Source organism: Eptesicus fuscus, chromosome 12 (genome assembly GCF_027574615.1).
Source record: "Eptesicus fuscus isolate TK198812 chromosome 12, DD_ASM_mEF_20220401, whole genome shotgun sequence".
In the NCBI taxonomy this organism is placed as follows: Eukaryota; Metazoa; Chordata; class Mammalia; order Chiroptera; family Vespertilionidae; genus Eptesicus; species Eptesicus fuscus.
This window is the reverse complement of record NC_072484.1, coordinates 18,331,042-18,354,672: the sequence shown is the minus strand read 5'-3', so window position 1 is coordinate 18,354,672 and position 23,631 is coordinate 18,331,042. Positions and strand designations below refer to the sequence as shown.

General features: G+C 41.7%; 1 protein-coding gene across 1 annotated transcript in view; it reads right to left on the bottom strand.

The window, feature by feature from the left end:
• Positions 1–23,631, bottom strand: part of KIF16B (kinesin family member 16B) — a 277,225-nt gene that overhangs the window by 103,869 nt on the left and 149,725 nt on the right. The window contains exons 16-17 of the mRNA XM_028144837.2: positions 16,826–16,908; positions 15,372–15,460 (exon numbers count right to left, since the gene is read on the bottom strand). Of these exons, the coding sequence (XP_028000638.2) occupies positions 15,372–15,460; positions 16,826–16,908 (172 nt within the window). The remainder of the gene's footprint in view (positions 1–15,371; positions 15,461–16,825; positions 16,909–23,631) is intronic.

Below are 23,631 nucleotides of genomic sequence, written 5' to 3'. Positions count from 1 at the left end.
TCAGGGAGGTATGGATATAGGTGAAAAACTAACCAAGTGGAAAATATTTATATAAGTGGATTAATTGCAACGCAATCAACAATTTATGTGGGGAAAAAGGGAAAAATTTCCCAAAGCAATTAATGATAAGCAAACTTTACATTATGATATAAACACAGAAAGATGTGTTCAGTGGCCTAGGGAAAAGTTCACAATAAAATGTTAAAAGAAAAAGCAGAGGAGAGATCCAAGATGGCGGCGTAGATAAACATCTGGGCTGCTGCCTTTCACAACAATTTCCAAAACTACAACTAAAAGACAGAACATCTATAACCCAGAACTACGGGAAAGCTGGCTGAGCGGAACCTCTACAACTAGACCGAAAGAGACGGACGCAATCAGGACACAAACGCTGAAAAACTGAGGTACAGGGGAACAGCAAGAACCTACAACCAAGATTACTCTACCCAGCAAAGCTATCATTCAGAATTGAAGGTCAGACAAAAAGCTTCACAGACAAGAAAAAGCTAAAGGAGTTCATCACCACCAAACCAGGATTACATGAAATGCTGAAGGGTATTCTTTAAGAAGAGGAAGAAGAAAAAAAAGGTAAAGGTAAAAAATTATGAACAACAAAAAGACATCAAATACATACCTACCAACAAGTGAATCTAAAAATCAAGTAAATAAAAAATCTGAAGAACAGAATGAACTGGTGAATATAATAGAATCAGGGACATAGAAAGGGAGGGGATGGACAATTATTAGGGGGAAGGGGGTCTGAGGGGTGTGGGAAGAGATTGGACAAAAATCTTACACCTATGGATGAAGACAGTGGTGGGGGGTAAGGGCATGGGGTGGGGTGGGGAATCAGGTGGAGGGGAGCTATGGGGGGAGGGGAAGAGGAACACCTGTGATAATCTGAACAATAAAGATTTATTTAAAAAAGAAAAAGAAAAAAGAAAAAGCAGAGCCCTAGCCAGTTTGGCTCAGTGGATCAAGCATCAGCCTGTGGACTGAAGGGTCCTGGCTTCAATTTCTGTCAAGGGTGTGTACCTCGGTTGCAGGCTCCTCCCAGCCCAGGCCCTGGGTGGGGCTCCATGCAGGAGGCAACCAATCCATGTGTTTCTCTTACATTGATATTTCTTGCTGTCTTTCCCTCTCTCTTCCACTCTCTCTAAAAATCAATGGAAAAATATTCTCGGGTGAGAATTAAAAAAAATAAACATTTCTTAAAAATTAAAAAAAAAGAAAAAGCAGAATACAGAACTGTATATCTAGTGTGATCTCAATTTTACTTTTTAAATACTCTTTATAATGAATAATAATAATATATGATGTACAATTAACTATAAATACTATAAAATATACATAAATGTTTCAAATATAAACCAATCATTATTTCTTGGTGGAAGGACTATGAATGCTTGTGATTACTTTATTCATTCCTAAATGTTTTACTTTTTTGTAATAAGCATTTAAATTTATAATGAGACAAACTACCTGTTTCACCTTTTTTTAAATCTATTGTGATTACAGCAACCATTCCACTTCCTTTTTGCTTCTATGAATCTCTGGTTCATTTCTATTTATTCCCAACAAAGATGATAATTAACCTTTAGGAGATCATTAGATATGGGAGTTGTGGATGGTGACAAAACATCTGATGTCACTAATGTGGGACATAGCTATTTCAGGTTAGAATTATGGTCTGTGATAAAAAAAAGGAGGGGGAGAGTGGATGGAAGTACCTCATCATTTGGTAGGCACTTAGACAGACATGAGCAGAGCAAGTACCATGGGCCGGTACAGAAGGTCATTGGGGTGCCTAGCAACAGGCAAAACTGGAAAAACAAAGATCTCACCTCCAAGGTAACCTTTCCTCCCTGGCCTGTTGCTAGTCATGTGTCATGCAGATTAGACCCCATTAGAGGGTGAATGAACAAGGGGGCCAGAAAATAGGCCTTAAGCATTACACTGAGTGGCCAGATTATTATGATCTCTGAACGCATAATAATCTGGCCACTCAGTGTGTGTGTGTATCTATATCTATATCTATATATATATTAGAGGCCCGGTGCATGAATTCGAGCATGGGTGGGGTCCGGCCAGCCTGTCCAGGGAGAGGGAACATGGGTGGATGGGTGGTTGGCCGGCCTGCCTGCTAGTCAAACTCCTGGCCGAGGGGACAATTTGCATATTAGCCTTTTATTATATAGGATATACACTGAGTGGCCAGATAATTATGTGTTCATAGATCATAATAACCTGGACACCCAGTGTAAGTTCTCAGGATAATAAGGTTCTGACCCAAAACAAATAAATGCATCTAGGCCTCAGTTGTGTTTCAGCTCCAAGCCCAGAAAAACAGCAAAACCAGACAAGGGACTCCACAGCTGACCTCAGGACCAGCTGCATTGACTAATGACCAGCCAGTCAGTGGAGATCATGACCCTAAAGCAGTGATGGGCAACCTTTTGAGCTTGGTGTGTCAAACTTCGCCAAAAAACTGAGCATAACTCGGGTAGTGTGTCACTTTGAGGAAAAAACATTTCACAAATGTTTCATCCTCAGGAGAAGCAAATGTTTCATCCTCGGCATGCGGCCGCCTCAGCGGCCGCGTGTCATCAGAAATGGCTACACGTGTCAGTGCTGACACGCGTGTCATAGGTTCGCCATCACTGTCCTAAAGGGACACACCTGGGAAGCTGATGAATGTTCTACCGAGATTCTCTCCTGGGACCTCCCCTAAAATCTTTACCCTTAAAAACCCGTAGGAATCACCTGGCCGGTGTTGTCTAGTGGTTAGAGCATTGGCCTGCTCACCAAAGGGTTGCAGGTTGGATTCCTGGTCAATGGCATGTACTTGGGTTGCAGGTTCCATTATTGGCCCCAGTGCAGGAGGCAACCAATCAATGTGTCTTTCTCACATCAATGTTTCTCTCTCTCTCTTTCCCTGCCCCCTTCCACTCTCTCTAAAAAAATCAATGGAAATCCTCAGGTAAGGATGGAAGACCCAGGAGCACACCATGCTTTCACCTCCCTTCCCCATCTTCTTCTCCACAAGGCACATTTTCCTGTCTCTCTCAGTCTCCTAAGCTCCAAGTGCCTTTCTTGTGCCTCTGTAACTTGTTTCCTGAGCCCATTTCTTCTATTGCTCACTTCTTCTGCCTCTGTGACTTTCTAAATAAACCTTCTATTATAGTTTGAATCCTTGCTTTGAACTGTTTCTTAGCCACAACTTAAGCACCAAGGTTGCTGAACCCAGGTCTGGTCTGACCCCACCAGTCTAACACCTGATGCCATTCTCACTGCCATCAGTCAGGGCATAACAATTCACACACACACACACACACACACACACGCACTCAAAATACAGACTTAGAGTCAACAAATAGTTGCACCAGCAGACAAAATTATCAACTATTTAAAGTGCTACCAAGGAAAAATAGAGGACATAAGGAATGAATGGCCAGGGCTATGAAATTTGGATGGGGTTGGTAAGACCTCTATGAGGAAGCAGGCCTTAAACTGAGGATTCAGCCACGTGAAGTGTGGGCAAACACATGCTGAGTGTTACAGGAGGAGGAAACCCATGTACAAAGACCTGGAAGCAAGAATGGACAGGCACATCTGAAACCCTTGATTGAATCTGCAACAAGCTCCAATCAAACAAGTTAAAGTACACAGAGCTGGTGGCATGTAATCAAGTTAACTTAATGTTACTTTAAAAGAAAGCTACTAACTATAACTACCTTGGTCCATTACTACCTTTCATCGTTGCACTAGGCAAAGTCTAATTTCCTAGTTGACCTTTACAATTCAGCTTGATATTTTTGAACAATTATAAAATGAGTGAAGCACAATGCAGACCTAAAGTGACTGAATAAAGACAAATTATTCTTTGAGTTCTACAGCTCAGGTTTCTGACTACTTTGAAAACAAAAAACACTGTGAGTGGATCACTGAAAGTGGCTCCCAGTGAAATAATATTCAAGGACAAAAAAAAAAGAGCAACGTCAATAATTAACACTAGTCTCTGGTAATGGAAGGAAAGAACCCACTTCTTCCAGTTGCTTTCATCACAAGTCCCCCATGACTGTGTTTGTTAACAAGCTACTTAAGGCACTTCACAGTAACTGTAAAGTTCAGAAATGGTCCATAAAAAAGGCAAGACAACTGAGACAAAAAGCTGGAGAAGAAATCGGCCTTACAGCACAGCAAAGTTTTGAAAATGGTAAGGCCCAATAAAATAAACCAGCAGAGATAAACACAGTAAATATTCATCAACTAAAACACAGGCTAATTACCAAATCATCAGCAACATAAATATTGCCAAATACATATATAAAACTTTCATGCTCAAGGTCAGCAAGAAAAAAACAATAAGAATGGAATAATGTTTAAAGTAGCAAAAATGAAAGAAAAGCAGAGAGAAAGCAGACATAGCAGGGCACTGCATTTATAGGTAATGTGACCATTCCTCCAGGACATGCATGACCTCACGCGAGAGTACAAAATCTCACCAAGAGCATCTCCAGCTATGGCCAGACTCTGATTCTAAAACCCTTTCTACATTGGTATGAATCAAGGGGGGAAACTGTGCTCACTTAGTTCACATTTATTCGATGTCTATTAAGTTCCAGGTGTGAAGCTGGGCACAGAGTGAACAACCAATTAGATTCTGTGCCAGTTTCCTGGAAGCTTAAAGTCATCTCTAGGGAAGCTAAGACTCAGTAAAACAAAGGAGGTAACCCTGTTTTTTATGTCATCTTACTTACTCCCTAATGTGACTTATTTATCCTTTCAGTTGAAGAGAGGGAGGGAGATTGGGGAGGGGGGAAAGAACGGGGAGAGAGAGCACAAGGAAGAAATAGGGAAGAGATGGGAGGTAGAAAGGAAAATGAAACATATTTTGTTGCTGTTGTTGTTTTCATAAAATTGACAGCTGGTGATTGGGAACCTAGTTCCTTCCAGCTTTATATTCCAAAATTCCATCCCTACTCTTAGTCTGAAAGGACCAGGAAGGCTGAACCTAACTGCATGCAGCATCCCTATGACATGCAGTTCAGCAGAGGACAAGTTGAATCCTTGGTGCTCATCAGAATGCCCAGGACACACTTAGGGGATATAGCCGCTGTTAGCAGGATGCCCCCGTCTCTATTGCTGTGAATATAGCTCAGAGCTGCTTCCAGAAGGGTATCCTTCTATTGACACAGTTGACACTTCAAGAGGATTCCTTCCCAGTTTTCAAGCAGATGGAAAGTCTCAAACAGTGTCAGTGGGAAATGGTAGTGATAGGAACAACCATTCTATAGAATAATTTATAAAAATGTATCAAGACAGCCTAAAACCATATACACCCTCTGACCTAATACTTCCATTTCTGCTTTTTTTTTTCCTCCCCTGAGGAAGTAATCATGGATAAACACAAAGATATAGCTACACATATGTTTATCCCACACAATGCCTAACAATAGAAGATAAGTTAAATAGGTATGGAATATCCATACAATGGACTATCACTTGAATATTAAAACGATGTGGCAAAATATATATGAAAGGAAAAGATCTCCAAGTGTGGAAAATTCTTACAAGACCAGTTTGAATCTTCATAAAAGAATGCATATATATAAATGTGTGTGTATATGTGTGTGTATTGTATACACACATACACACACTTTGAAAAATTATAAGAGCAGTGTTTATTAAAATGCATTTCATTTTCAAAATGTAATAGAATCAGCTGTTAAAGTGTGTATACATTTTTTGGGATGCCCTGTGTATGTATATATATGTATGTGTGTATATATATACTAATATATGTATATATATAAAAATGTGTGTATATACACTATATCTATGCACATGCATGCAGAGAAAGACTGAGAAAGATGACTAGATAGTGGAATAGACAGAGATATGGATTAGAATATAGAACATGTTTAACTCCGCAGTAATTTCTTTTTTATGTGACTTCTAAATTTGTCATAATAAACACATTAAATTAAAAAGTTAGGTTAGAAATACTGATCAGTCATCTGTCTTCATCCCCTGGTCACTGATGACATCAGACATCTTCCGTTAGGCCTTCTACAACTACTAAGGTCTGTCAGCCAAGCAAACCCTACCTTAGAAAAGAAGCCGCTGGGATGGCTTACTAAATACAGGTCTAATTTTTTACTTTTGACATTTTTTGGTCCAACTGGATTTGAAACCTGGGTGTTTCTCTGCTTCAAAATTGAATTATTCAAATATATTCATTTAAATGAGTTCACCATTGGTTAGTGTTTAAAGGAAAATAGTGCACAAGTGAAAATCCCTTTCTTTATTTCAAGACTAAAATGAACTTGGATTGTAAGTAAATTTGCTTAGAGCACATTCATGAAGCTGTGAAAGCTTCACACCCTGCCAAATCAGCTGCCTGTTCGCAGTGTCAGAGCAAGACAGACGAGGCCCAAGCAGTGGCCTGGTTTCTTCTGAGACACGGTGCCGGTTGAGGAGGAATGTTTCCCCAGCAGCAAGATTATTTCCTGGCAAAGGCCCTGGCTGGGCTTTTCTCCAAAGTGAAGTTAAATCTCAAAAGAAGCCACCAGGCTGCTTTGCCTTATCCAAAAATTTTCTGGCACCAAGTACCACACATGTGTGCATACAAATCCCAACTTCCAGGGAGCCTGAGATGTGGGCCAGCAGTAAGTTCCAAAACTATGTTAGAAACGAGGCACCCAAATTTATGTGCCCAGTGGGCTGATAAAATGTTCTTAGGTAGCAAGAACTTCACTTTTAGAAACTCCATCTCTTACTTTAATTCAAAGCATGGTTTTTTTTTTGTTGTCGTTTTAGCTATTGGAGATTTAGTAGGTTGCCTACTAAACAAAGACAAAACACCGGTTGCTTTGAAGATGAGTTGGATCTTACTGGATACATTATTTTGTACAGAAGACATAATTCTTTTTTTTGAAAACTTGATTTCAGAAAGCAAGGAAGAAGGAGAGAGAGATAAAAACATCAATGATGAGAGAGAATCATTGATTGGCTGCCTCCTGCATGTCCTCCCCCGCCCCCGGGGACCGAGCCAACAACCTGGGCATGTGCCCTTGACTGGAATCAAACCCTGGGACCCTTCAGTCTGCAGGCTGATGCTCTATCCACTGAGCCAAACCAGCTAGGGCCAGAAGATATAATTATTTAAGAAAGCTTTGCTCTAAGAGGAACCAAGTACACTAAGCAGTAAATTTTTAGTCTGTTGCAAAAACGTACTTGAGTGTAGATGGTAACAGAAACAAAAAGATAAACTCTAATTCCCCAATATTTAAGAAAGCCACAAGCCATGTAAAAGTACATCTGTGTGAGTGAGAAACAAAAAGATAGGGACCAGCCGTGCACAGTACCCATCTAAAGTACAAGGCACCTGCAGACCTGGGAGCGGACACACCCTGTGTTCTGAGAGTACATCTGCTGGCCACGACCCACCACTCACTGCGTGCCTGTGTGCGGGCTTCTGCAGACTCCAACGTGAGGAAGGAATGGTTCCTGCCTACAAGAAGGCTACTGGGAAAGCAGGCATAAGCACCAGTTAAATGGAATGGAAAAGGAGATAGTAAAGATATGCACAAAATGCCTTCCAGAGAATAAAAGAAAGCACTTAGCTCAAACTGGAGATGCACAGACACTTCCCGAGGAGACAATTCCTTTATTCAGCTAAGCTTTTAATAGATGGTTTTATAAGACTGGTTTTATATGTAGGCTTGACCTGGAGCAAGGTGTGAAAGATCTGTTTTGTCCACTTAAAGCATTAAGTTTAAGGTGGAAGTGGCAGAACACAGTGTTGGAGAACAAAGTCATGGATGAATGTGTTGGAGTTTGGAAGTCATCCCATAGGTACTGAGGGGCCAGGCCACATGCTGGGAAGAGAAGGGGTCAACATGAAGGGCTGATAGGAGGTGTGGTGAGCTCCACCTGCCAGCTCAAGGCTGGGACAGGATTCCTGGGGCAGGTCCATGAGTTCCTTTGTGTCATCTCATACAGGAAGTCAGGAATCACTGTCAGGGCCATGACAGTCACCCCAATGGCTCTGGGACATTTGCTACTCTGTAAGTATTGATTACATTGGGCAATTATGGCTGAGTATTCCATTATATTTGTATTTGTGTTTATACACACACACACACACACACACACACACACACACACACACACATAATAGCCAAGCTATTGTAGTGAAAACACTAATTCAGAAAGAAAATATGCACTCCCATGTTCACTGCAGCATTTCTTACAATAGCCAAGATATGGAAACAACTTAAATGCCCTTCAACAGATGAGTGGATAAAGATGTGATACAATAAAGATGTGATATATTAGGCTGTTTCCATATCTTGGCTTTTGTAAGTGATGCTGCAATGAACATGGGAGTGCATATTTTCTTTTTGAATTACTGTTTTTGTTGTTTATTTTTCAGATAAATACACAGAAGTAGAATGACTAATGTTGGTTAGGATGTGCAAAAATGGAACCTGTGTTCACTGTTGGTGGGAATGTCAAATGATATAGCTCTTAGGGAAAACAGTATGGCAGTTCCTCAAAAAATTAAAAATATAATTACCAAATAATCCAACAATTCTACTTCTGTGTATATACCCAAAAATTTGAAACCAGGGACTCAAACAATATTTGTACACCCATGTTCATAGCAGCATTATTCACAACCCTAGTATCCATTGACAGATGAATGAATACATACAACGGAATATTACTCAGCCTTAAAAAAGGAAAAAAAAAGGTTTGATACATGCTATGATATGAATGAACTTTGAAGGCATTATGCTAAGTGAAATAAATCAGTAAAAAAATACTGTATGATTCCACCTATATGGAGTACCTAAAGTAGTCAAGTTACTGAGACAGAAAGTAGAATGGTGACGGCCAGGGCTCAAGTGAAGGAAGGAATGGGGCGTTATATTTTATGGGTACAGAGTTTCAGTTTTACAAGGTGAAAATAGTTCTGGAGATTAGTTGCACAACAATGTGAGCGCACTTAACACTACTAAACTATATACTTAAAAATTGTTAATATTGTACATTTTTATACCACAATTTTTAAGCGTAAAGAAATTAGTTACCAAGTGCTTATGAGTCCATAGAAAAATTTATCTGTTGTATTTGGGTCCATACATTTAAATCATAATCATAAATTCTGAACATGCTAACCAAAATTTATAAAAAAGTGACACATACATGCACTACGAAACCTGACCTGAAACCTCTTACTTCCAATTTACTTTTCCCAAACCCCCAAGTGTATCTCCCCAAAGAAAAGCTCTGCCTGTTTATCGAAGGCACACTACACTACCCATGCTTGGCTTTCAGCATGTTCTCAAGCCAGGCCTTCATCTGCAGCATCCTCTTATTCCTTCAGCGGGACTCACTCCTTCCAGCACTCATCTGGTTTGTTCACAAGAGTCTTCTCCCAGGCTATCCGCTCTCCAGTCTGCCTCTCCTCCTTGCAAATATCTCAGGGCCCAGAATCCAGTCCATTTGTGAATCTTGGAGAGAGAATTTTCAAGCAGAACTGAGGCCAGTAACTAGGGGTTCCTCAGGAGTTGGTGCCGAGAACCAAACTTTTGGATAATATTCTTCCCTGCTTTGTCCTTCAACATAGGCATTATTATAGACTTCTAACATCTTCATGTCCTCAACTGCAGAGAAGAAAGCACTAGACCAGAGGTTTCCAAGGGGAAGGCTCCTTGTAATACCTACCGTCCCCTCCAGACCACCCTTCCCCTGACATGGACTCTGGGCTATTCACTGTGGGCTATTTGTATTCACTCTGGGCTGTGTGTATTCACTCTGGGCTATGTGTATTCTATATATATACTCTATATATGCTATGGCCCTGAGAGTGAGCCCAACAGCATGAGAGCTGGGGAAGATGTTGGGACAGAAAAAAATGCCTGAGGTCCACAAGGTTTGAGGATAGGTGGGTTCCTGTGAATTAGGTTTATGACAGATTCCATGATGCTTGCTGGAGGTGATCTCCATGTCTAGAAAGACTTTCTGGAAGTCTCTGGCTTTCTGTTACCCAACACATTACAAGGCAGGACTACAGAAAGAGAATCTCTTCCTGTGAACTTCAACTCCCACCATTTCCTTTCCACCGGACCTCCTAGGGGATGGACCACTTACACTGCCTTTTGCCGTGAGTCACAGATCGCCTTGCCTTCACTAAATGGGCTCACGGGCAGGAGTCCATTTTCCTGGGCAGAGTATTCACTGCATTCTCCACTTATAGATTCTCCACACGCAGCAAATATGTGCTGAACTGTTAAAGCATCTCAGTGCGCATTTTCCATCGTGAGAAACTAACACGTTCTTGTGTCTAAGCAGCTTAACATCCAGATTTAAATAACAAGTATTTAGCCAGGGCCCATATTCCTCTCAATGTTCTTCCAGTGTATCTCATGGTGCTTAATTTAGGCTGAGGGTATTTACACTAGTACCATCAGAAAGGGTATAGACAGCATGGCTATAGACTGAATTCTGCTTCACTCTGCCAGGTTGCTGGAGCAGTCAGCTTCACAAGGTGTCTGCTTCCTATACCTCAGAGTAAGACATTTTTCTTCAATTATGTTTCCATTCTCAGGCGATCATTCTCTACAGCAGGTGGCAGCTGAGGGTAGCATGAAGCCAGGGAGATGAAGTATGAAGTAATTTTAATCTGAATTTTTACAAATGAGTCTTGCAGGGGGAGCAGAGACAAAATATGTCTGTTAACTGAACCCAGGTGAATGGGAGGCACGACAGTATTACCAAATGCCTCCGACCCATCTCCTCAGCCAACTGTGATGCGGTCTAAAACACACAGCTGCTCACTTCAATTCTGAATGCCCTGGCCTAATTCCTCATTTTATCATAAGGCCCTCTTCCTATCCTTTGCTTAAGGATCCTGAACATGACTTTGAGATTATTCAAAAGCTGCAGTGTAATTTGGGAATTGACCCCATGCCACAAAAATGCATTATTTTGCACAATATGCCATTTTCTGTTATTTAGAACATCGACACCCAGAGAAATTAGTAAAAAAAAACAAAAAAAAAAAAAACCTTTCCATAAAGATCCATATATCTCATTAAAACTGTATTCTAAATCTGTTTGCTAAACATTTACTAAGCAGGCTTTGTGAATGACAGTTTAGAATCTAGACATTAGTAAGACAAGTCTTTGACCTTGAAAAACTTCTGACCTAAAAGGAAAGACACTCACATAAGCCAAACTCTTACCCAAATGCAGGCCCAAGCTGCCCCCCCTCCCCATCTCCCACATCTCAGAAACAGACACAAAATCTTCCCCATGGTTTAACCCCAAACCGGGGAATCACCCTTGATTCCATTATACTCCATGTCTATGGCTACCACCCACATCCAAACCACTGTTATCTTTCACTTGGACTAAGGAAATCACTTTCTAAATGGTTTCTTGCTTCTATGATACTTTCTCCAAATTACACATATCCTGTTTGTAGTATGCATGTCTTCAAATTACTCCCCTTTTCAGGGCCCTCGAATGGCTCCTTAGGGCTGTTAGAAAGGAGACAACTCCTTCCAGCGGCCTACCAGGCCCCACATCATCTGTACAGATGCACCCTCAACCACTCTTCTTTGTACTTACTATATTCCCTCTACTCCAACCCTCTTTCAGTTTCTCGTTTTGAAGCCACTGTGCTTGCTTTGTAGTCGGCCTGAAATACTCTCCTTTCCTTCCTTTCTATTGAACATCGCCTTCTCTCCACTCAAGTCGTGGATTAAACATCCTCCCCACCTGAAACCTTTCCTGACCACAGCATCAAATACTGCCTAAGACATTTTACATTAATTTCATGTTCACTTTCTGCATTTATTCATAAATTACCTGTGCTTGCCTGTTTCCTCCGGCTGTAAATTGACCTTCTTGGTATTGTTGGAAACCAGGCCACTGTGCTAAAACCTGCCTGCCTCACAGGAGACACTCAGAAGGAACTTGTGGATAGATGAGTGTCCATTGCAAAGAACAAAATAAAGATGACAGAAATGGAGCAAAGTACTATGAAGAAGGGACACAATTTTCACTGGGGAGAAAAGCTGGAAGTAACTTTCAGAGGAGAGATGATCTGTACTAAGCCTTATAGGAGAAGTGGGTGCATCTTAAAACACATTCCAGGCTCTGAATTGAGCAAAGGAAGAGCCCAAAGGCATGGCTAGCGGGTGAGGCTGAGCACTGACTAAGGTACCAGACACATGGAGGGATGTGCTGAGAAGAGCACACTCTGTGGACAGCATTAGTGACACGGTAAAGGGTTGCACTTTTATTTTTTACTAGAGGCCCAATGCATGAAATTCATGCAAGGGGCTGGGCCCTTGCAGCTGCAGCAGCTTGCCTCGGCCCTCGCAGCCCTGGCTTCATCTTAAGGTCATCCGGAAGGACGTCTGGAAGGATGTCTGGTCTAATTAGCATATTACTAGTATGCTTTTATTATTATAGATACCACGGAAAGTCACTAAAAAGCTTTGATATGAAAATTAGTACACTCTGACCTGCATTTTATAAACACAGAAAAAACTATTTTAACTTAAAAACAAGCAAACAAACAAACAAAAAAACTGGCATCACTTTTCAGAGGGCTACACACTCACCTGTGTTTGGAGGGAAAAAGAAGGACTGAGATCCCATCTTTAAATGCAAGAGAAAGGGGCACATGGTTGGTGAGCCTATGTCTCAGAGGTTAGGTCAATTGCAGATCAATTTTTGGTTTTCAAAGGCACTGGACAGCGATATAACATTTCCTAGTGGTTTCAGAGTAGAAGGTACCGCCATCAAGGGAAAAGAAGCTGACACCTGGATTCTAAGATTGGAACTGGGTCCAGGACTGGGAGATGATCCCAAGCAAGCACTCTTCATATCCCAGGACAATTGAATTAGCCCAAAAATATCGCATAGATGGACCACACCATGTAAACTCAAATGAACCCTGAAGACCTGCATATTATATTAAAGTTAAACAAAGTGACCATATAAATGATTCAACTCAGTCACAATAAAAGGCAGTTGGTAAAATTACTATACGGCAGCATGCTTCAACCTTTTGCAACTCATGCACACATAAACAAATTATTAAAATTCTGCAGTACACCAAAAATATGCTGATCTGACCAAAAAAAGTAGGTATAATATAAATTCATTCATACTAGACGGCTACTGTTGTGTTGGCTGTTGTCATTTTTTTTTTTTTTATTTGACAATCTAAGGGAAAAGAGATCAGTGCCCCTGACTAAATAGTCAGGTATTACATGTTTTAAAAATTCTTGTGGCACACCGGCTGAAAATCACTGCTGCAAGGAATTAAAGGCCTATAACAAACATGCCTTCCAAAGTAACGGTAACCCACTGCTCTGAGAGGGTTTATTTCAAGACATATTTGTTTCATAAGCACAGCTCTCCTCAATTGACACAACAGAGTCAACTGCTTGCTTTTACTTCCAGAAGTTCTGGAAGGAGGGAGAGGCCCAGGAGCCTGCAGCAGCCCTGATGTTGCACTAACTGGCTTTTTAAAATTTTTTTAAACTCAAGCAAAGTGTCAGAACTTGGCTTCAGCTTGCCTATAAAATAAGAAATCCAGAAATGTGACCAAAGGTGCCTCCCAGGTTTAAACCCCTCTGACAATATATATATATATTGCATAACACATGAACACAGACAATAGTGCAGTGAAGGCCTAGGGAGGGGCCGAGAGGGGAGGCAGAAAGAGTCAATGGGGAGGAAAAAAGGGAACATCTATAATACTTTCAACAATAAAGATAAAATTTTTTAAAAATTCCTGTAGGCATGTCTGCTTTCCATGGACCAGTGTACTGACCTGAGCTGGAGGAGGGAATGCCGCTAGGCCCAGTGCTTGTGAGCAGTGCTGAGCCAGGGGCCACGGGCAATGGAACAGGCCCGCCCCAGGTCGGAAGTAGCCCATGGTCAGAGCATGGGTTGGAAATCAGAGACTTGGACTCACACCAGAGCACTAACTATGAAACTGTGGGTGAGCAAACCTATATAAAGTCTATGTGAAACAGGGACAGAGTAGTGAGAAGTAAAAGATGGAAGTGAGGTGCTTAGCACAGTGCTTGTTGTACAGTAACTACTAAATAAATGACAGTCCTAGAAGGTGTTGTCAATATTATCTCATTTAGCTATTAGATTTAACTTCATTGCTTTACATTGCCGAGAACCAATTCCAGCATGTAATAATTACAAGAATTCCATCAAAAGGTTGATGGGACTTGGGGGGCTCAACAAGGGTGAGCCACATATGTAGTTTACCTGTTGGAAACGGCTAAAAGGCACTTCCCCCAAACCTGAATAGGACTGTTAGCTGCCAGAAGCTCAGGGCATTTTATTGCCTCCTGTTGGCCAAACACCTGAACAGCTGTAGGCTATTCCCCAAACTGACAATGCATCTGTAAACCGTACCCTTTGAAGTGTATTATCTCCATCTTGCCTTAGGATAAATCCTGTGAATAAAAGCACGGGTCCTTGGTCAAGGGAGAGTCATCAGTTCCTTTTAGCTGAAGTTCCTCTGACCCCCAATCCCTTTCAAAAATATCTTTCGTTTTTGGACTCCTTTTTATTCATCTACGTGCAGCCCCTTTCTCCAGAATGCTGAAGCCTTTGTAAGGCTGGGAAAAGAACCCCGGCATTACATGGTATTTTCCTTAAAGAACAATAAATGTATGGAACCTCACAAAACTGAAAAGGATCCCCAAAGTCCTTTCTTTTAGCTCCCTGTTTTAAACCATTCTCATTATTACCACCATTCCGCTGATGAAACCACAAAACACCTCAGTAGTTAAGGTCAGCCCAAGGTCACCCAGCTAAGAAGTCCATTTAAAACACAACGTTTGTGTACTCAGAGGCCCCAGTGCTCAGAAGTTGTGAAGATAATTTCCTGGGTTATGCTGTGCCCTAAGAATTAAAACTGTCTCCGTTACTACAATAAATGTGTAATATGAGATGAAGGTGCTTCAGCCAAAGATAGATCGTGTACTGAGTAATCAAAGTGCCAGCTCTAAGATATTAGACAGTTATGAAAATGATAATGAAGCTCGTAACAACCCTTAGTAATGCTTATTATGCTGTTTAGCAAAAAATAAAATCAGAATATGTAATCTCATTCATTTTGTGATTATAAGTAAGTAAAATTACATACATATATAGCAAGGGCTAGAAGGGAACCTGGAAAATGACTGCGGCTGATTGGATAAGGAGGCGAGATTGCAGGGGTGTTATTTTTATCTAGAGACTTTAATGGAGTTGACACAATAGACGCCACCACAGTGATAATCACAGGGAAGGAGGCTCGGCTGTTCACTCACCCTGGGTTGTATAACATGACTGCGGAGAGGTTCTCACAGGACTTCGAGAGGTCGGTCATGGACAAGCTGAAGGAGGACAGAAGGCCACTCTAAGAGCAGACACAGGGCAGAGCGGTTACCTTAGCAGACAGAGGCCAGGGCTCTGGACTCAGTGCTGTTAACTTAGGAGAAGCAATGAAGTGCAGACATTCCCCATTAGCCTTCACACCAGCTGGTCAGTCTGAGGATGGCAACTCAGGGGCAGTCTCAACCCTAAGCCCTCACTAAAGAGAGCAGGGCCCTGGCATGCATGATCTGGGAAAACTAACCAGGAACTCCGCACCCCGATGGTCTCCCCAACCACGCTGCATTCAAGTCCAGGGAAGGGGTCAGGGCATCTGCCATCCTCCTTCTGGAGGGAGCCCTGTCCTGTTATCAGCAGCACTCATGTACACTTACGGGGTGACACAGATGGAGGAGGGCGAGGGAAGGAAGGCCAAAAAATAAGAGCTTGACCTGTTTTGTTTCCAGGGAAAGCTACTGGCAAACATATTTGTTGCAACTGTGTATCAGAAAGGACCCTCCAGGGAGACCCTGGGCTGGAACAGATAAGAGGCTTCAGGGGCTGGGACAAGCAGCCTGGAGAAGGCTGAGGTCTGCAGCTTTCTTATTTCCCATCTTCAGCACTGGCAAGCTCTGGCAGCCCTTACAAGAGCAAGCTGAGATGAGGGGCTCTGTAACTCCGCGCTGAGGGGCAAACAGTTGCGGTTGGCAGGCCAGGGTTGCAGCCCTCACTCCTCACTCACTGGCTAAGGAACTAGTTTGTCTGCTCCTCATCTCCATCATCTGTGAGATGGGAGAGTAACAGCTGCTTCACAGATAAAGCAGTAGAATATATGTGGAAGTTCCGTACAGTGCCTGGCTCATAGAAATATCATCACCCTCAGTCTACCGACAGCATGATGACCCTACATAGATCCCGCTCCCTCTCATTTCTTCCCAAGTCACTGGTCCCCATCCAGCACTTAAGTACCCTCTGGATATCCTTATCCAACCAAGATGAAGTCTCCCCAGTTGTCCTAAACTCACTCGCTGCTTCACACCCCAAGAAAAATAAAAAAAATTAAAACAGAGTAAGCAAGCTTTGGGATGATAGTGATTCTGATACTGGGTCAACTCCTAACCTAGATGCTCAAAAGTGGAAGTCACTCTCCACTTAACGCACAATGATACCCAGCTCCTCTGTGAAGAGAAGGGTCTAGGAGCTATTCTCCTGCTCAGAACTTCACTTGCTTACCCTCCCACGTCATCAGCCAATAATCTGCTGGGAAACAAACTCCCCAGAATCAATCCAGGCTACAGAACTCTTGTGGATCTGTACACAGGAAAATCAAACTCTAGGCACCAGAGTGGAGACGCCTCAGCGTAGCCCCACCCGGACCAGAGCTGGCTCCTGGGGATTTCATGCAGCTCACCTTCCTCTTCTCCCTGAGCTTGGCAGCCTCCTTTGGATGGTTAAAGCGAAACATATTGGTTCTTCCCAAGAGTATCACGGCACCTAAGAGCACACAAAAACAGGAATGAGCTTACAGTAAGCAACCTGGACCATGGGTAACATCATAACGTGGAATTTTCTCATTGAAATGCAATTTCCAGTGAACTGTAACACAATAATCATAAGGGGAAGAGTTAGTCTCAGAAAACCTGCTTTCATAAGTCACTTTTAAATGTATAAAATGTGATACTTTTTACAGCCAAGTAGCACAATGCTCAGGTTACCCAAGAAAAAAGTAATGGGCCCAAGCATTCACATATGTTATGACATTTAAAACTTACACTTTTGATTGCTGAGAAGAAAGAAAAAAAGAAATCAGTTCTTCCAAGAGATATAATACATATGGTCACAAAATTAGGGAATATTTATTAATGCCAATAAAAGTAGAAATCTCAAGGGAAAGTGCTTTCAAAAGAAAACATGGTAAAACTGAGAAAGTACTAAAGGTAACTATTACTAAATTATCCCTCAGAATTTGAGAGAAAAGAAATTCTGTACATGAAATGTGTATTTCCATTGCTTCCTGTTAAAACCCTGTTAAAACTGCGATGGTCAAATGAGACACACACAAAAAAAAAACAAACCCTTTTGATTGACTAAGGTCCTGTTTATTCAGAAAATGACTGAAAAAGGGGTGAAATAATTCAATACCAGTGCCCAAGGGTAACAAAATTATTGGGACAGGGCCGCAAATTTCAGCTTACTTAAGCAAATAAGCAAGCAAACACGTTGGAAGGTCAGAGCCAGGGAAGGCTGTGAGCTACTGGTCACTGGAGGCGCCTAAGGGAAGTGATGAGGTGTCCAGCACCTGAGTGACAGGCTGCAGTAGGTGGCGACAGGCTTTTGCATCAAGGAACTAATAATCTGGGTCTCACAGGGCAGCTAGAGGACAAAAGAGGGGTTCCCACTTGGGGTAACCACAGGGGCAGGGCTGAGCCTGCTATGTCTGGAGATGTCCACCTAAAATGCAGGATATCTGGCCCTAACAGGTTTGGCTCAGTGGATAGAGCGTCGGCCTGCAGACTGAAAGGTCCCAGGTTCAATTCAGATCAAGGGCATGTACCTTGGTTGCAGGCACATCCCCAGTAGAGAGTGTGCAGGAGGCAGCTGATCGATGTTTTCTCTCTCATTGATGTTTCTAACTCTCTATTCCTCTCCCTTCCTCTCTGTAAAAAATCAATAAAATATATTTAAAAAAATAAAATGCAGGACATCTGAAGCAGCAGGGAGGACCAACATTGGAGAGATGACACAGACTGTGAGCACCTGGAGAGCCAGGATGGAGAATCTGCACCCACGCTCCAAAATGGGTGGCCAGAACAAAATTCAGCTCATAAATATGTTTCGTGTGTTCTGGGGAATGTTTAAAAAAACACATTAGTTGCCAACAGTTCAAAACCTGCAGTTTACACGTAAGTCCGAGTTTCTTTCTGGATTCCCTTCAAAAACTGGAAGATATGGTATCAGTAGATGTGTGATGCCACCTGGCAAAAACCCCGGCTGCTGATGGCTGCTTCCTTTGGGCAGAGCATGTTACCTCTGGTTGACTACAGTTGCCAACCTCTCACCTGGACCTTGAAGGTAACACCATAACCCCAGACAGCTAGCTATTCTGGAGTTCACACCAGTATATCTGCCTGCTATTTAACATATTACCTCAGATTCTCAAAGTTTCAAATTCAATGTGATGAAAACCTAACAGGTTTAGGTCATAATCAAGGGACAAGTGAAGGGTTGGTTCTGGTGGTGGTTATTATTTAGTGGAAACAGAGTCCATATGAGAAGGGAAGCACGCTTTTAGGAGACTGAGAAGGGTAGCAGTGGATATTATCCACTCCACAGTCTGCTTATCCCCTCATATAAAATCGCTTCATATATTTTCCAATTATGGAGAGGCACCATCAACAATGTGAGTTGAAAATTACTACAATATGTTAATGGAAAAAATAGAATAGTATTGCAGAAACAGATTTCATATCATATTAAGTCATTAAAAATAATCTTGCCACCCTTGTGTTTGCATGAAATACACGTAAAAAATCCTTTTAAAAGGTTATAAAAGAAAACAAAATTACCCATGACCTTTCCTTGTTTCCATCTAAATAATGTGTGTGAACTACCTGGCACATAAAAAGGGTCTCTGCTAAGGCTGGTTTACCTATGTTTCCTCTATTGCATCCTTTACTAAAAAACTTACTGACTTTAAAAATGTGCTTCATGGGCCCAGCACGCTTCCTGTAAGTAAATTACATCTAGAAAATTAATACTTTAGAAAATGAATTGTAAGGCTAAAAGCAAGACACCCATGAAAAACATACAAGGTGTCAAAACAAGCCAGAGGAAATTCATTTGGGCAAAAAATAAAATAGGATCCCAAGTCAAATTTATAGAAAATATTCCTTTATTAACTTTTGGTCGAGAATATGTTTGTATATTTTCAGAAAACAACTCCGAGACCATGTGGATTCCAGCAATAGAGAGGAATCGACAGGACTACTCCAGCCATGAAGACAGAAGAGAAGCAGTCCAGAGATGGAAGACGCTGACGTGGCCTTGCCATACTAGCAGTTAGCAGCTGTGCATCACTGCAGGTTGCCCAGGACCAAACCAGAGAGAGTCGGACCTGCATTACCACCATTTGTCCACCATCCAGAACTGTAATGTCAGTGCTGACATGTACACATAAGGAACTGTTGGACATTGAAATTGGGTCTCAAAAGAACTGTTGGCCCAGAAAGAAACTCACTACAGACTGACTCATTTGCCTGTCACCATAACCATTATTGCTTGTCTCATTTTCGGTTCCTATAAGTGTATTTCTAATAGCACATGATCTCACTCATCTAGGGGAAATAATGAACAACATAGACTGATGAACAAGAACAGACCCAGAAACAAGGAGGCATGGATCAGACTGTCGGGCCTCAGAGGGAGGGTAGGGGAGGGGGAGGTAAAGGGAAGAGAACAACCAAAGGACTTGTGTGCAAGCATATGAGCCTAACCAGCAGTTAAGGACAACAGGGGGGTGGGGGCATGTGTGGGGAGGGGGGTGGGATGGGAATGGGGGGATGAGGACAAATATGTGACACCTTAATCAATAAAGAAATTTTTAAAAAATGTGCTTCATTTTTACATAATGCTGCTGTTCATTCATTCACTCAAAACACCTTAATGAACATTTTCCATATGCTAATCACTGTGATCAGCACTGGGGACACAAAGGTGAACAAGTCAGACATATGCCTTGCTCTTAGGGAGCTTACAAAAAAGTAGGAGAGAGAAGTAAATAATCAAATAATTCCTCAAATAAACGAAAAGCTGCAACTGAAAGAGAGCTACCCTGCCCAGTGTTCAATGAGCACATAAGGGGTTGGGGGTTGACAGCAGGTGAGGTCAGAAAAGGATGCACTTAGGGAGGTGGTGCTTAAGACAAGCTCTGAAGATTGCGGGGGCAGGGGTGGTTTACAAATCGGGGAGTAGCATATGTAAAGGTTCATTAGCAGGTAAAAATGATGATGATGATTATGATGAGTGACTGGAAGACAGCTGTATGTCTACAGCAGAGGGAACAAGGGAGGGCATTGCACAAGATGAGGCTTGAGACAGAGAATCTTTCAGGAAATAGTAAAGAATCTTGTATTTCACGTAGGTGCAACAGGAAGACCCTGAAGGGCACTGGGCAGCAGCATTACATGATTAGATGTGAGTTTCAGAAAGATCATTCTTTCTGTTGTTTGTAAAATGAATCAAAGAGGGCACAAGTAGATGCAGATAAACAAGGTAAGGAGGCTACTGCAATGGTCCAGGTCAAAGACAATGGTGGCTCAGGACTGGAAAGGTGGGATAGACAAGAAAGGAAATAAACAAATCGGGAAGATATTTAGGAAATAAGACTAACAAGATTCAATGATGGGTTAGATACAGGCACAGGGAGGTAAGGAAGTGGCTCCTGAGGTTTGGCCTGCAATAACTAGTTGGGTGTTGAGTTGTTCACACAGATTGAGAACACTAGAAAAGGACTAAGGTTGACTTACATGAGGAATCATGAGTTTAGTTTTTGACATAATGAATTTGAGATGCCTTTGGCAGGCAGAAATTTGGATCTGAAGCTCCAAAAGAACAGCCTGGAATACCTACCAATCTATCTATCTACCAACCTACATACCTACTCACTCTCAATCTATTTACCAATCTACCTACCTACTTATTGCCTACTTACATATGCATACATAACACACACATACATACACACATATGTATACATAACTACCTAATATCTGTTTATAGATACACACATATAGGTATCATATATGTGTGTACATGTGTGTATGCATGTACAAGTGCGTATATGTCACTCTCTATCTATTTGAGAGTCATCTCTAACAAAGGAAGCCACAGGTGTGGGGAAGTCACCTGAGAAGAGGATAGAGAGGTGGAACAGAATGGGCTCCTTGAAGAACACTGGCTTTCAATGGCCAACTAGAGGAGCATGAACCTGGAAAGGAAAGAGAAGGGGCCATCAGAGAGGGAGAAGGAAAATCTCAGAAACCAAGGGAAGGAGTGATCAATGATGCAGAATGCTTCAGAGAGATCTGAAAAACGCCATCGGCTGTGGTGGCAGGGAGGTCACTCGTGACCTCGGTGAGAGCATTTTGATAGCGGTCAGAAGCCAAACTGAAGAGGTTGAGGAGTAAGAACTAAGCACCTGAGCCCAGACAGACAACTCGTTCACGAAGTCTGTATATAAAGAGAAAGGAGTTGGTAGTAGCTAGATGGGGGTTATGAATCCCATGGATAGTTTGTTGTGTTTTTGTTAAAAGAAGACTCATGAGTATACATTAAAAAGCAATATGAGAGCTGAGGGAAAGTAAATAAATGGATGAAAGAGAATGGCTGAAGGTGCAGATTTCTGGATGACATATAGAGCATGCGTATTGCCCTGCTCTTTTGGTGTATCCAGAATTCAGTCTCCTCATTTAGTCATCAAACTAGATAAGGTTCCTCCCAGATCTTAAATTCTCTTTAACTATAAACAAACTACAGCAGATGGACTTTGTGTGAAGCCCTTAACTTGTAACTGTTAGAGTATGTTTAAACCTTCCTGAAATATATGATGACATCTTTGAGATAACTTCAGGGCCTGTTAAATACCTGAAGATAGTCAAATTCCAGATGGTCTTAAAAAGGGAAATGGCATTGTAAAGGGTAGACAAAGATAGTTGTTAAGAACAACAAAATAAGCTTCACTTAAATCTCTGTTAATAAAACCACTGAAGGTGGTTTCACATGAGATTTTCTATTTTAATACTTCAGGTACACTAAACATGTAAACATTCCTCATGACTTTTAAGGAGTATCTACACTAATAAAAGAGAAAGATGCAAATTGACCATACCTTTGCGACACCCACCAGCCAATCGGGAGTGAGTATGCAACTTAACCCAACAAAGATGCTGTTGCTGAGTATGCAAATTAACCCAACAAATATGCAGGTGCTGAGCGGCCGGGGGCGGGGCAGGACGCTTGCGTTGTCCCCATGGTGACAACGCAGGCATTCAGCACCGCCCCAGCAGCTCCGGGCCTCTGGGCAGCGTGGGAAGGCGGAAAGGTGGCTCTGAGCCAGAGCGAAAGCGGTGCCAGCAGCCAGAGAAAGGAAGGCCCATTCTTGCACGAATCTTCTAGTAGTGATAATAATTATCGATATCACTATCAATTTCTTTTGCACATTTCATGTCAAGTTTGTAAAACATCACTTGTAAAAAAGAAATAGATCGCTGGGCCCTATCCCTATATTTTCTGACTCAGCAGGTCTAAGATGGGGATTTCAAAAAGCTTCGAGTTAAGGCTATGTTGTTGAGTGGGGACACACTTTAAGAACCACTGACTTTGGAAATAGTCCTTAAGAACAGTTTAGGCTTTGACATTGAACAGTATCTGCTGAACCATCCATGTGCAAGGCAGACTGTCAGGTCACAAATTTGAGGAAGAAATCTAAAGTGCTTATGAGCAAGTGCAGGTGAGTCCAGTGGGGGGGTTAACACTGATATCTGCTGGCTTTTATATAGTGTGTAACAGGCCTCTTCTGTTCCCTCGATGTCCTGGCTAAACTTCTGGAAGATCTATTTCCCTTTGTAGTTCCACTAAAATTCCTTTTTAATTTGCTTCTGACCAACTCACACCAGAACTCCAGCAAATGAAAATTTTATCAAAGGCTCATCAGCTCCACTCCCCAGACAATCCCTGATCCCTCTTTCTGAGCGCCTGAATAGAGGCAAATGTATTTTGGCACTCAGGCATAACACATTCAAATGCACCTAACTGTAAACTCCCCAGATGTAGTTTCTGCAGCACTTCTAAAAGAAGAGATGAGCATTCTACGGTTCTGAGAAACCGGCAAGAAAACCAAAGGAGTCCATTGATATGAACAGAAAATTAATTACATTTAACAACTATCAGCGCTAAAGTAACTTATAGTAAAAAGAAAAATCAATCAAAATAAGAAATAATACTTCATGGCAATTGTAGAGCAAACGCTAAATTACTTTCTTAATTATAATTGAATTGATTTTTATATCATTTCATATTAAGTATACGAGGAAAAAAGAAAAAAGAAAAATCTAAGTTCTGAGACTACCAAAAACAAACTCAAGCCTATGTACTGCACACCATGGTCAAATGCACACTTTCTTCTCCAGCAACTGTCTCCTCTTTCTATGGGATTCTACA